Genomic DNA, 13,708 nt, shown 5'->3' with positions numbered 1-13,708 from the left:
GTGTTGGTGTGCAAGGATGTGCTTGCATGTGCGTGTAAATGCACAGGTTTGTGTGCGGGGAAGTCTTGCACGTGGGTTTGTGGTTCTTCACACGTATGTGCACGCAGATGTGGGTGCAGGGCAGCAGCTGAGGTTCCTGGGAACAGGAGATTCCTGGGGGAGGTGGAACTCACAGGAGAGTGCTGGAGAGCACAGGGCCGGGAAGCAGAGCTCTGCGCTCTGCACAACAGCCTGCAGGATGGCCTGGAGCGCTGATAGAAGCAGGATAGAGTCACAGAATCACACAGAATGGCCCAGGTTGGAATGGACTTTAAGCATCATCTCTACCACCTTCCCACCACAGGCAGGGTCACCAACCTCCACATTTCATACCAGACCAGGCTGCCCAGGGCCCCATCCAACCTGGCCTTCAACACCTCCAGGGATGGATGGAGCATCCACAGCCTCTCTGGGCAGCTGTTCCAGCACCTCACCACTCTCTGAGTAAAGAATGTCTCCCTGACATCCAACCTAAATCTTCCCTGCCTTAACTTCAAACCATTTCCCCTTGTCCTGCTGTTCTTTACCCTTTCAGAGAGTTGACTTCCCTCCTCTTTAGAGGCTCCCATTAGGTCCTGAAAGGCTGCCATTCACTCGCCCTTTTCTCCAGCCTTCTTTTCTCCAGCCTTCTTTTCTCCAAGCTGAACAAGCCCAGCTCCCTTGGCCTGTCTGCTCAGGGGAGGTGCTGCAGCATTCTGATCATCTTTGTGGCACTCCTCTGCACCTTCTCAACATCTCTCTGCCTTCCTTGTATTGAGGGCCCTAGATCTGGATGCAGTACTCCACAGTACAATGCGCTGCCTCAGCTTCTACAGGTGGGTGTATGGGTAGGGAGGGGGACACCGAGATGGGGACTGGGGCTAAGGGAGCCAGGGGCCGCATGCTGCTCTGCTTTGGCCCCGTGGGGCTTCTTTGTCACTCAGGGCCTCAGCCTGCGGCAGGAGGTGCTCTGTGTCCCCTGCACTCAGCTCTGGTGAGTCCCCCCAGTGGTTGGCCTGCAACCCCCCAGTCCCTCTTTCTGACCTCCAGGGTCAAACTCTCCTCTGTGCTCCCCTTCGCACCTGAATACTGGAGCACCCTCCCAACTCCAGTTCCCCCATTCTGATTCCTGCAGTCCTCCTCCACCCCCCACCTCACTGCCCCCTTCTCAGTTCCCTCCCCATTCCCCATTCTGACCCCCAGGGTGCCTTTCCTCGTCCCCTTCCCCTGTCGCACCCCTCCTATTCCCCCATTCTGATGTTCCTCTTCCTTTCCCCCCCTCTCCGCCAGTGTACCCCCTGAATCCCCCATCCAGAATCACAGAATCACACCATCACCAGGGTTGAAATCACCAATAGCTCTCACTAATCCGCATCCCTCAACACAACGTCTCAGTGTTCCTTGACCACCTCCAGGGCTGGTGACTCCACCACTCCCAGTGCAGCCCATTCCAGCACCCGACCACTCTGTTGGAGCAGTAATATTTCCTAACGTCCAGCCTGAATCTCCCCTGGTGCAACTTGAGGCCATTCCCTCTCGTCCTATCGCTGTTACATGAGAGAAGAGACCAGCCCCCAGCTCACCCCGGCCTCCCTTCAGGAGTTACAGTGAGCAGTGAGGTCTTCCTGAGACCCTTCTTGCAGTGAGGGGCCCAGAACTGAACACAGCGCTCGAGCTGCAGCCTCACCAGAGCTGAGTGCAGCGGGACAATCACTTCCCTGCTCTGCTGCCATCACCATTTCTGATACAGGCCAGGATCACAGAATCGTAGGGGTTGGAAGGGACCTCCAGAGATCATCGAGTCCAACCCCCCTGCCAAAGCAGGATCCCTTCACCAGGTCACACAGGTAGGCGTCCAGGTGGGTCTTGAATATCTCCAGAGAAGGAGACTCCACAATCTCCCTGGGCAGCCTGTTCCAGTGCTCCGTCACCCTCACCGTAAAGAAGTTCTTGCGCACATTGGTGCGGAACTTCCTATGCTCCAGCTTCTGCCATTTCCCCTTGTCCTGTCTCCGCACACTGCTGAAAACAGTCTGGCCTCGCCACTTTGCCCCCACACCTCAGATATTTATAGACCTGGATCAGGTCCCCTCTCAGTCTTCTCTTCTCAACGCTAAACAGACCCAGATCACTTAGCATTTCTTCATAGGGGAGATGCTCCAGGCCCTTCACCATCTTTGTGGCTCTCCGCTGGACTCTTTCCAAGAGATCCCTGTCTTTATTGTACTGAGGAGCCCAGAACTGGACACAGTACTCCAGATGAGGCCTTACCAGGGCAGAGTAGAGGGGGAGGATCACCTCCCTCGACCTGCTGGCCACGCTCTTTTTAATGCACCCCAGAATGCACATTTGCCAGTTTGATGGGGGCTGATAGTTGTAGGTGTAGTCACAAATAACTGGTTCTGTAGTGAGAGCTGAGCTTGGCAGTTCATCTTGGTTGTGCCGAGACTTGTTTTGCAAGCAGGTTTTCCACTTTGGCTCTGTATGATACTTTGAGCGGGTATGGAGTGGAAGAAACCCTGCAGAGCCTGGTGAGAATCAAAGCAGGAGAGAGGAAAAGTGCCCTTTGCAGCAGGGACGCCGTGCTGGCTCTGCCCATCGCTTCCAGCGCCGCCGTGGTCCTTCTCTGTCCAAGCACGTGAGCCAAGCACGTGGCCTGGTGCGTGTCCCTCCCTCCTTCCTTGTTCTCCATCCCTCCCCTTATCCATCCTTTCACTTCTGCCCACCCCTCCTTCCACCTTCTCCATCCATCCTCTTCTCCGTCCATCTTTTCACCTCTGTTCTCCATCCCACTCTCCTCCCCCCCCATCCTCCCACCTCCAACCCCTATATCCCCCCCCTCCATCCCTTCCATCTCCCCATCGCCCATCTCCCCCATTCCCTCCCCACCATCTCCTCCTCCTCTGGCTTTAGCACAAACTGGGAAAAACAAGGCTGTACCCCCAGAAGTTACTGAGATCTTAAATCCTAAATTAGTTAGGAGTGTGGCTATCAGGGATGCCTGGCAGAGCCAAAATGCAGCCCCAAAGGAAGTGAAGTTAAAGGCAGGAGCCAGCCCAGTCAGCGTAAAGCAGTGCCCTTTGAGGATATGAGACTGGAGAAGGATGGAAATCATAAATAACTTCTGGAGTTTGGATTACTAATTGAATGTGAATCCAAATACAGCACCCCAATCTTGATGATGAAAAACTGGATGGCAAGAGCTGTACTTTGGTATGTAAGACTTGAGGGCAAGTAATAGAACGGTTGAAGGTATGCTCCCAGCTGTGGCAAATCCATACATTTAATTAACCAACTTATGAATGAGTAGGTGGAGTTGACCTTCTGGATTTGAAAGGTGCCTTTTTTCAAATTGATTTTTGCCGGCTTTGACCAAATGAAACCTAAAATCATTTCTCTTTGAAGAGGAGAACCCCAATCCGGGGAGGAAAGACTCAGTTAACCTGGACAGTGTTAGCCAGGGCTGTGAGAACAGCCCAGTGAGCTGTGAGAGCTGGTCAACTCGTGAGCCTGAGACTTGGGCGCCTCCCTCCAGGGTGGAACCATACTGCATTTGTGGATGCCACAGCAACAGAAGAGGACTGTGTGCAATGGACTGTGAGTTTGCTGAATGGCTTGGTTTAAACCATTATCAAGTTTCTCACCAGAAAGCCTGAGTGATCAGAAGGAAGGAAGCCATTTGCTGAATGCCCAGAACACTTTTCTCCCACGCATATGTGGAGGTGCATGAAAAAGGTAGCTTTTATGTCAGAGCTGACTGATTGAGTATGTGTGGTGACTGAGGACTTGATTCTTCTTTTTCTTTGCTCGGGGGTTGGGTAACTGGGCGGGCCTTCCAAAGACAAGGATTTGGACTCTTGTTGTTCAGACTGTTTTAGCTCCTGTGGTTCTGAAATGGTAGAAAGCACAACAAACATGCTAGCAGGACAGAAAAGCAGGAAACTGAATACAGAATCTGTTTCCTGTGTTTATGATTCAGTTTTGCTATCTCGTTTAGCATTTTCAAATGTAACTGCATATCTAGAGCTCATGAGAATTCTAGGAAAGTAAAAATGCATTAGTTACTAAATTGGAAAGCATTCTAAGCAGAAATCTGTTTTCACCATTCCTCCCTGTTCCACTGCAGTTATTAGCAATGTTCTGTAGATTCTGAAATGTTCTGCTGGAGAACAAATGCCTATTCAGCAATGCTGAAACCAAGCTGTAAATTGGCTGACAAAATCCATGAGCATTCCGTGGTTTCCAGGATTACAGCAGCACTTTGTCAGTGTACTGCTATTCCAATGAACCGACGGGCTGATCCCTAGAGGTGCTGACATGGTGATCAGTGAAATGTAGAAGGAGCATTTTCTGCCTGTGTGCAAAGATAGAATCTATTGCCCTTAAATAGAATCCTAATCAATGTCCTTCTGCAGCATTTAGGTTTATAATGTGTTTTCCAAATGCATTTTTGTTGAAAATCTCTAATGTGCTGTGAAGTACCTCACCTTCATTATAACTTGTATTTCTGAGTCAAAAGAATTGCACGCACAGAAAAATGCAATACAGAACTCAGTAAGAGGCAGAGGCAAATCTACTCTCAAAAGCCACATTCTGGGCTCTCCTGTTGCCTTCAACAATGAACTCACCAACAGGCAGTTTAGAAACTCCCCTTATACTCTGTTTTATGACTTCATTCATCGTGGATCAAAGCAGCTATATATAAGCAGAAATGCAACTTTCATTTCAGACTTTGCAAAAAATTGTTTAAATCAAGCTTCAGTTCTGAAATAAAATTGCACAGGAATCAAGGAAACTAACTATAGTGAAGTTTTCCAGCTGGGTCAGATTAAAACAGTAGACTGAAGGTCTTGGTGCCAGCGTCACAATGGGCAGCGGCCAGCACCGGCCACGCTGTCATCGCGTCGCCGTGGCGACGTTTGTGACACGGGCACCCGGGAGGGGTATGTAGGCAGAGCACGCTGGTGGGTCCTGCATCCTGAAGGAGCATCTGGCAGAGAGCAGACGCATCTGAAGGATGAGCTCCGGCATGGCTGGCGCCAACAAGGAGCAAGCCGCCGGCACGAGGCGGAACGGGATGAGCGAGGTCGGCCCCGCAGCGAGGCGTGCCTCCAGACCGACATGCACCGACACCGAAGGTACACGGGTCCACAGCCAGCACAGGAGCGGTGCTGCAGCCAACCCTGGCACGAGATGACACTTTCCATCTGCCACCTCGCTCCCACCTGGCAGCGGTAGCGGTGCCGGGAAGCGGCAGATGCAGAGTGTGACCTGCTTTTCCTTTGCCCTCCAGAGCGAGTTGCCGTCTGGGATGCGGTGGCCGCCTACGTACGGGAGCAGCTGCTGCTGCAGAAGGTGTGTTGGCTGTCGGGTTCCTCCTCTCCCCATCCAGCTCAGCCTGGACTTCCTCTGAGTCTTCCCCTCCACAGAAAGCAGGAAACTGCCCCCACATTTCTCTCCTGGGCATCCCACGGGCTTCCTGCAACTCCTGCACGATCACTTGTGCCGGGCACTGTCTATCTCAGGGCTGATGCCGGTCTCTGGAAGCCTCTGGATCCCATGAGGCTGCTTCTGCCCTGCCTGCTGTGCTGCATTTGGGAGGGCGAGGGGAAGGAGAGGACTGTGCAGCCCCTTCCCAAAGCCATTCCCGATGCCCTGGCTTGTGCCTCTGAACAGCGGCAGAGGGCACCTGAGCTCTGTCCCTACCTTGGACCCCTCTGGCTCTTCCTCCAGCCGTCCCATAACCCTTCCGCCCTTCCTTTCTCTTCCACTTGCAGGGGGTCTGGATTCCCACCTTCGGCTCCTTTGACACCATCTCCAAAGACATCCGCACTGAGGATGGGACCCTGACTCTGCGGTGGCCCGTGTTTCACCTGGCTACAAATCTCATAGCCACGCACCACCTCAAGGCCCGCAGGGAGTCCCTGCCAGGTAGGAGGGGGGATCAACTTTTGCTGCTTTCATGGACAGGGCAAACGGCCAGCGCCTCCATTCTCAAAAGCAAACCTCCTCCTCTGAGGAGCCTGTCCAATCATGAGGCCGTTCTGGCTGATGTCCACCAGAAGCACTTCTAGGCAAGCACCTGTAGAAAACCACCCGTATCATCAACTCTGTCCCTTGCATTTTTCAGTCCATAGGAAGGTGGAGCCCCTGGAATACAGCAAGGCAGCCGCAGCTGCCTCTCTGAGCTGCGAGACACTCAGGACTTGCATCCAGAGCACCGTGTCCCTGCTCTCCGGCTGCCTGCAGAACGGGGAGAACGTTGCTGTTGTCCTAAAGGACATCGGCGTCCTCCACATCGATGGACTGACGTTCCAAATGAAATTCTTCTTTGACTTCCTCGAGAAGCTATCAGGGAAAGATACATTCAGAAGAGCTGTTTTCAAGGTGAGCTGTGTGGTTTCTCCGTGGCCCAGGCACTGCCGTGACCCTTGCTGTGCCCGCACACGGCCCACCAGGACCTGGCCAGCTGCTCGGGCCGTGCAAGTGCTGTGCTGCTGTCAGCTCTCCCCGCCTTGGGCTCCTCGTGTCCCCAATGCCTCAGCCTTCACGAGGACGTCCCACATCCTCCCCGTTTCTCCCCTGCAGGCCCCCTGGCTGCTGGACACGGTGGTGTCTCGGGTGGCACCGGTGGCCTCCATGGCGCTCTCTGGCTGCGCTGTCGTCTTTCCCATGTGAGTATGTTGGTGGCTGTAGCTGCTGCTTGATGCACCTGCTCAGCTCTCGTTCTGGAGCGCTTGTTCCTTGTGTCCATGAGTGTCCTGCCCATGAGCATATGTCACAGAATCATAGAATGGAAGGAACCCTGACAGGGCACCTAGTCCCACTCCCCTGCAGGGAACAGGGACACCTACAGCCAGATGAGGTAACTCTGAGCCTGGTCCAGCCCGACCTTGAATGCCCGTCCGGGCACCCACCACCTCTCTGGGCAAGATGTTCCGGTGCCTGCCACCCTTCTGTCAAAAGCTTATATCCAATCTAAATCTTCCCTCCTGCTGTTTGAAACTCTTTCCCCTTCACCTATCTCGACTGACCCTGCTAAAGACTTTAGAAAGTCGTGTGCTTCATGCAGCATGACAATGTGCCTGGGAGCAGGCAATCAGAGAGAGCAACAAGGATTGCTGGAGCGCTGCGTCACACCGGTCGCTGTCTTCTCCTCTCGTACAGGTTTCAAATGGAGTTTGTACCCAAACCACCGCCCACAATAAGACGCAGGTCCTCACGAAGCATCCCTGGTCAGGAGAAACCAAAGAAAGAAGGCACTTTGCCACCTCTTGTCCAGGGCAAGAAAGGTAAAGCAGCGGCCAGCTCCTTTCCGCGGCACGGGCAACATACTTGAGATGGGAAATCCCTTGCTGACCATCAGCCAAGGGCTCTGACTTGTGTCAAAGCTTCACGCCAGCTCAGCACGGCCTCTTCCCAAACTAAGGAATTGTTGGCCTCTCACAAACTAAGGTGCTGGGTGTGACGTGCCCTCATCCCTGGCTATGGCAGGAGGATGTGTGGATCTTAGGCCCCGCCCTTCCCTAGCAGAAGGATATGGTCCCCAAAAGCCACCCTGCCACCTCATCGTCACCACCCAGCTCCTCTTTCCCAAAGCCAACGTCACTAATGCAGTCCCAAAACAGAGCTGAATTGCAGAGAGGAGGAGTGGGGCCAGGGATGGTGTCAGGAAGGGTCCGAGGGCGGTGCAGATGTCAGCAGTGGGGGGAGCAGAGCGTCCCTCTCAGATGTTCTGGGAACAGGCCTGAGAGCCCCTTGTGAGTGAGCCAAAGGGTTTACGGTGAATCTCCTCTGCCTTCTCCATTCCAGTGTCATTTGCTGACCGTCCAACCTTCATCAAACGCTTGAGCTCAGACAGCATGGATGGAGGACAGCTCAGAAGGATAAGGAGCTCACTGCTGAAGGAGAGCTCCAAGGCCAGGTGAGGCTGGAGGCTCTGGGCTGGGATGTGCATGGGGGTGACACAGCGAGAGCCCGTTCCCTAGCCCCAAAGGGTCACTGTTGGTGGCTGCCCAACAGTGCTGAACGCAGCAGCACCCACCGTGCTGGGATGGGGACGCCAGGAGCCCCCCGGCTCACAGGGCTGGCCCCTCTCCGCATCCCAGGAGAGTCACGGGGCAGCCGGCGAGCAGTCTGTGGGGAGGGCTGCGTTGCAGCCAAGGCTCCTGGCTCAGGCTTGCAGCATGTGGCCCCAAAGCCATCAGCCACTCACGCGGACCCCTCCCGCTCTGTCCTTTCAGTCCGCTGCCACCCATCCGGAGGGCGTCTGAAGCCCAAGAGCAGCCGGTGACCTGCGAGCTGCAGGGGGAGGCAGTACCATCAAGCAAACAAGACCAGCGCCGAACACTGGGAACCAAACACGTGAGCTTCCTTGATGAAGTGCAGGAAGCAGGAAAAGCCCATCGTGAGGATGCGGTGCAAAAATTGCAGACAGCCAAGGCCGCACCCCCTCAGATCACCTTGAGGCCAGCAACACCTTTCAGAAGCGACTCAAGAAGATCTTCCACAAGGGCTGAGTCTACAGAGCCTCAAGGCCGACCATCCAGGCTCCCACTGACATGTGACTCGGTGAAACTTCTCAGGCAGAGGGCAAGGAAGATCAGGACAGTGCAGGATGCACTGGGGCAGATGGCAGCATCACCACTTCGTGGGGAGTCCAGGCTGCCTGAGGAGTCTTCCATCACCCGACCTGGACTGCTGCCACCCATAAAAGAAGAAACGGGGTCTCCCGAGTGCCAGCCTCCAAAGACCAAACCCCCACTCCGCAGGAAGGCCACACCCTACCCACGCTGATGCGGGCATGGGGTGCCCACGACACACACAGCTCCACTGGAGGCTGCAAAACAGATGCGTGAATCCCATCTACATCACATCTAATACTAACCAGGCTGCCCAGGACCCATCCGACCTGGCCTTGAACACCTCCAGGGACGGGGCATCCACAACCTCTCCGGGCAGCCTGTTCCAGTATCCCACCACTCTCTCTGGAAAGAACAATCCAATCTGGCATCCAATCTTCAACTCAAAACCACTTCCCCTTGGCCTGCCATTAGCTACACCATCAAAGAGTTGACTCCCCTCCTGTTTGTAGGCTCCCTTTATGTACTGGAAGGCTGCAAGGAGGTCACCCCGCTGCCTTCCCTTCTCCAGGCCAACAAGGAGATCTAGAGTGAAATGTAGAGGGGCAAAACCATCAATAAAGCCTTATCAGGGGCCTACCCTTTAAAAACCTCCAGAACGCCTGTGACAGTGTCATTGCGCCTTTTGACGCCAGCTCTTGTGCTGGTGGAGGGAGAAAGAATTGCGAGAGGGCATCAGAGCGTCTCACGGTGCTTTGATGCCCAGGGAAATCCAGCACAGTCTCTTCTGTCTTATCTGGATCACAACTTACGGGCTTTTGGCCTGGCAGGGCCCCTTTGGCCGGCTTGGAGAGGTCTGCAAATGCAGAGCTCCATGGGCCAGCCGGCCGGCCACCTCTCGCCTGGCAGTGCTCCCCTGAACGGCCAGCCGGCTTTCGGCCTGGCCCAACTGGCCGGCCAGGAGGCTTCAGGCCTCGGAAGGCTTCCCCAGCCAGTCAGCCAGCTTCACCAGAGATTCCGGATCTCCCTCAAGGCCTGAGTGCAGCCGCTCCACGCAGCCCCAAGGCAGACCATCCAGGCTGCCACAGCTGCCTCGTGGAGCACTCCAACTGCCCAGGCAGAGCACCAAGAAGAGCAGGCCTGGCAGGCTGCCCCCAGCCGACTGGCCTTTGATCTTCATTAGGCCTTGTTCTGCTGTGGAGGACAGGTGGAAGCAATTCACTTGTCTGGCAAAGGGTGGAGCCTGGTTCCAGCCCTCCCTACCCTCACGTAGGGGCTGGCTGCCAGCTGTGAGGGCTGTCAGCATGGAGGTGTGTTCTTTGTTGGTGTTCTGTGTGCCCTGATCTTCAGAGTGGGTTAAGCAGTTTTGTCTTTGTGTTCGGGTTGAGTTCTTTGCCTCTTGGGGGTAACTAGAAGCTGTGTCTACTGTTGCCTGGGTATCCGGTTGTTGTTTTGGGTGAAGGTTCTTCTTTGGAGTTTGTGGGCTGGGTCTCAGGAGGCCCCTGAGGGTCTCTGGCTTTGAGCATTAGTCAGTGGCAGTTGTTAGTTGTAGAGTGATCTGAGTGTGTGTGTGAATGGTGGTGCTTAGAGCTGTGTGAATTCCTTGGCGAGGCCAAGCGGCGTGGAGGTCCTTCTGCTTCTAGTTGTGCAAGGCAGGAGTGAAGTATGTTTCTCCGTTTCTGCAGCTGAGAGCGTTTTGTTTGCTCGTGCAGCTTTGCTGTGAGCGATGTGGAGCTGTCAGGCAGACTTGGGTTCCTTTGCCACTCTCCCAGCAGCAGTGAGACTAGTACTGCCTTCTGAAAGCGCACTGCAGCTGAGAAGTTAGTCAGGCTTGGCAGTGGAAATGCTGTGTTGGAGGGACTGTTGGTGGCCGTGAGGTGACAGCCCAAGCCTTGTATTGGCAACTGGTTTCTGTGGCATGGATTAACTGTACCTCATTTTAGGGGAGGAGCCTGGGGTTTGATTGAATCGTACTGTGGAATGGGGGAAAGGGAAAGCCCCTTTGGGTAAGAACATGCTGTGAGTTGTAGTGCTGTAGCACTGTCTTTCTACCTAGGCTTTCTGTTTGTTCTTTCGTGGGACTTTTGTCTCTTGCCTTCTTCTACTCTTACCTGAAGATCATTGTGCTGATGACTGCCTGTGTTGTTGTGTGGTCTAAGATTTGTTAAAGCAAACTGGGGCTGAAAGTGCAGCAGGCAGCTCAGTGCTGTGTAATGACTGTGTGAGTAAGTAAATGTATTTCTGATTCTGCCTAAAAATGCCATAATTAAAGAGTGTTCTTATTTATTATTGTTCTTGATTTTATGCTGTTGGAGTTGGTAATAACCTGAAGAGTCTGGGAACCTCTGGGTGGAATAGTTTGTAGTCTTGTTTTGCTTGGTTGCTGTTGTTGGAGAGTGAATTCACACAAGGAGCCAAGTGGAAAGGACTGTGTACTGTTGGACCTGCACTGTCACGATGTCTCTTGCCCTGAGCTGTTGAGAACAAATGAGGGAGTCTGACTTCCCCCCTACTGTTCTCTGTAAAAGTTTCCGTGGTAACGGATGCTGAAAATGGAGTAAATGACAGTGTGGAATCAATTCCGATTTCAAACCACTCAGTTTCTGCAGTCTGATAACTGTTCCTTGTTGCAAGAGCAGCAGGTAACAGAGGAGTTACGTTCCCCGTCGTCCAGCTCATGTTCAGCTGCTAAATAATAGCTAAACAGTCTCATTTTGCTAAGAGCACCCCCAGGCATGGGGACCTGACAAATGGGTAGTGGGTTTAAAATGTTGATGAAGGAAATGAAATCATGTATCTCTAAGAAAGTCTAGGAGGGGAATGTTTAAGAAGAAAAGGGTACTTAAGAGGATTTCAGTGATGCAAGTCTTGCTGGAGGCCAGGAATGATAGGAGTTCCTGAGAGGTCGGTAGTGGGTCCTGTTCTAATATCTTCACTAAGGATCTGGATAGCGGGGCAGAGCGAACCCTCAGGAGATTGCCAGCTGGCACAAAACTGGGGGCAGTGACTGAGTGACCAGAGGGCCATGCAGCCATCCAGAGTGCACTCACCAGGCTGTGAGGTGGCTGACACAGGATCATGGAATCGTAGAACTGTAGGGGCTGGAAAGAACCTCTGGAGATCGCCTAGTCCAACGCCCCTGCTAAAACAGGATCCCTCCCGGAGTAACTTCATTATAGAGAGTCTCATGGAGTTCCTTGAGAAGTGCAGAGTCCTGCATCTGGGGAGAAACGAGCCCGGGCACCAGTGTATGCTGGTGGCACTCGGCTGGAGAGCAGCTCTGCAGGAAAGAGCCTGGGGCTCCTGGTGGACACCAAGGGGAACACGAGCTAGCACTGTGTCCTTGCCGCTAAGAAGGCTGATGGCTTCCTGGCTGCATTAGGCAGAATATTGCCAGCGTGTGATGGGAGGTGATTCTTCCCCTATGCTCAGTGTTGGTGAGTCTGCACCTGAGTGCTTGGTCCAGTTCTGACTCCTCTGACACTCGAACGTACAAGAAAGGCTCCAAAAGGGCTACCATGGTGATGAAAGTCCTGGAGCATCCCTTGTAGGAGGTAAGGCTGAGAGAGCTGGGATGCCTAAGTGTGCAATGTCTATAGAGGCCTGAAGAGAGCACTCAGAGAGGTCAGAGACAGGCTCATTTGAGTGGTGCCCAGCGCCAGGGCAAGAGGCAGTAGGCACAGCCTGGAACACCGGTTCTGTCTGACCATCAGGAAGCACTTCCGTGCTGTGCAGATGTCAGAGCAGTGGCAAAGGTTGCCTGGAGAGGTTGTGGGGTGGATCTGTGAGGATCTCCAAAAGCAGTCTGGACGTGGTCCCAGCAACCCTGCCCTGAGTCTGCTGAGCACATGGATCCAGAGGTGTCTCCAACCTCAACCATTCTGTGATTTACTTATTTTTATTGAGTACTCAAAAATCCATATATTTGTTGGCAGAGTTGGTTTTCACAGCCGTGTTTAAAGCTTTGTGTCTCTGTGTGGTCAGCTCTTTAGAAACCAGTTGTACAATTTCAAATTCACTTATCCTCGAGCTACCAAAGATAAGCACCTGAAGCCCTTTTCTTTCTGGATTGCTGATACATCAGGAGGGGAGTCTGCAGGGAGAGGAAGGGAAGGAAGAAAAATACAACAGAGAAACAAAAACCGTCCAAAGAAAAACACCTATGGAAGACATAGGTAAAGGAATCTGTCAAGTTACCTAGCTCCAATTTTCATGGAAAAGGAAATAAATACTGGGAATAATTTCAGTTTCTATTCTTAGCTTCCCTTTTTGCAAAAAGGGAATCCAAGCGTGCATTTGGTTTGCCTGTGCACTGGAAGCTCTGTTGCTGCTTTTTTGCTTCCAACATAACCTCTGTTCACGTTTCTGGTTGCCTTTCAGAACCTGCTCTGCATAAGTAAAACAGAGCCAGCACGTTGGATTCAGTCTCTAAACAAAGAGGCCTTAAGCTGGCCAGAAGCAGCAGTGGAGGCATTTCATGGTGAGTAGGCACAAAAGTACAGTGCCCAGGTGTTAAGGGCACGTAACAACTTTTTAGAAGCTAACTGTGAATGAAGAGCTTTTCACTGCTTCTGAATTTTGCTGCGTGATTCAGGAACTTGTGTCTGATGGCAAACTCCTGCCTGTTAGATTCCATGGTCATAGGGCACAGGTTGATTTGCCAGGTACTGTACTCTCATTTTAAAAACCCTCTCTAAAACCCACGTCTGACAGAAAGCTTTAGAAGTAATCTAATGTAAGTGTTACAGTGAAATAATTCTGTGCTCAAAACTGCTCCTGCTTAAACAGAGGCAGGAAATTCTTGTATCAGTACGATACTGCAGCATTTTCAGTCCAGCTGTCCATCATCTCAGCTTCGCTGAGTTCTTGAAGAGAGTTCAGAAATAGAGTGCACAAATCTTAGGTGCCTTTCAGGATACCTAGGGCAGTTGTGGTCCAGACGTGATCTCTAGTACCAACGAATGGAAATGTAGTTGAGTATTTCAGAAGTGAATGTCTCTTTATTAATACCAGTCAATATAATTTGTGGAACATTTAGCTTCATCATTTTTGTACTTATTTGATGTATAGAAGATGAATGCTTCTATTTAATTTCTCACAGTCTCTCA

General features: G+C 52.6%; 1 protein-coding gene and 1 long non-coding RNA gene across 4 annotated transcripts; both read left to right on the top strand.

Moving 5' to 3' along the window:
- The first annotated feature begins 679 nt into the window (after nucleotides 1-679).
- On the top strand, nucleotides 680-3,084 carry LOC149913703 (uncharacterized). 3 transcript variants are annotated; one of them, XR_016460988.1, is made up of 4 exons: nucleotides 680-854; nucleotides 963-1,012; nucleotides 1,434-2,677; nucleotides 2,995-3,084. It is a non-coding gene; the product is annotated as an uncharacterized LOC149913703 (long non-coding RNA). The 3 variants fall into 3 exon arrangements; XR_016460986.1 differs by having other exon boundaries at nucleotides 680-1,012; XR_016460987.1 differs by lacking the exons at nucleotides 680-854; nucleotides 963-1,012 and having other exon boundaries at nucleotides 1,042-1,865; nucleotides 2,168-2,677.
- A 2,127-nt stretch (nucleotides 3,085-5,211) lies between these two features.
- On the top strand, nucleotides 5,212-8,537 carry LOC149913702 (uncharacterized). The gene is made up of 8 exons (XM_090128989.1): nucleotides 5,212-5,235; nucleotides 5,314-5,373; nucleotides 5,796-5,949; nucleotides 6,149-6,692; nucleotides 7,186-7,310; nucleotides 7,831-7,942; nucleotides 8,262-8,382; nucleotides 8,505-8,537. Exons 1-8 carry the CDS (start codon nucleotides 5,212-5,214, stop codon nucleotides 8,535-8,537), a joined length of 1,173 nt encoding a protein of 390 aa, XP_089985115.1.
- The last annotated feature ends 5,171 nt before the right edge of the window (nucleotides 8,538-13,708 follow it).

This window comes from Phasianus colchicus, chromosome 35 (assembly GCF_987193195.1).
Source record: "Phasianus colchicus chromosome 35, bPhaCol1.hap1.1, whole genome shotgun sequence".
NCBI classification, from domain to species: Eukaryota; Metazoa; Chordata; class Aves; order Galliformes; family Phasianidae; genus Phasianus; species Phasianus colchicus.
The sequence above is the reverse complement of the archived record's forward strand: the minus strand, read 5'-3'. Positions and strand labels throughout refer to the sequence as shown.

What these genes read in the sequence shown, in the direction of transcription:
- LOC149913702 (XM_090128989.1), top strand. Translation starts at nt 5,212, where the DNA reads ATGACACTTTCCATCTGCCACCTC. An exon ending in AAGGAGAGCTCCAAGGCCAG is followed by an intron (nt 7,943 to 8,261) that starts GTGAGGCTGGAG and finishes CTGTCCTTTCAG; the next exon opens with TCCGCTGCCACCCATCCGGA. An exon ending in GAACACTGGGAACCAAACAC is followed by an intron (nt 8,383 to 8,504) that starts GTGAGCTTCCTT and finishes AACACCTTTCAG; the next exon opens with AAGCGACTCAAGAAGATCTT.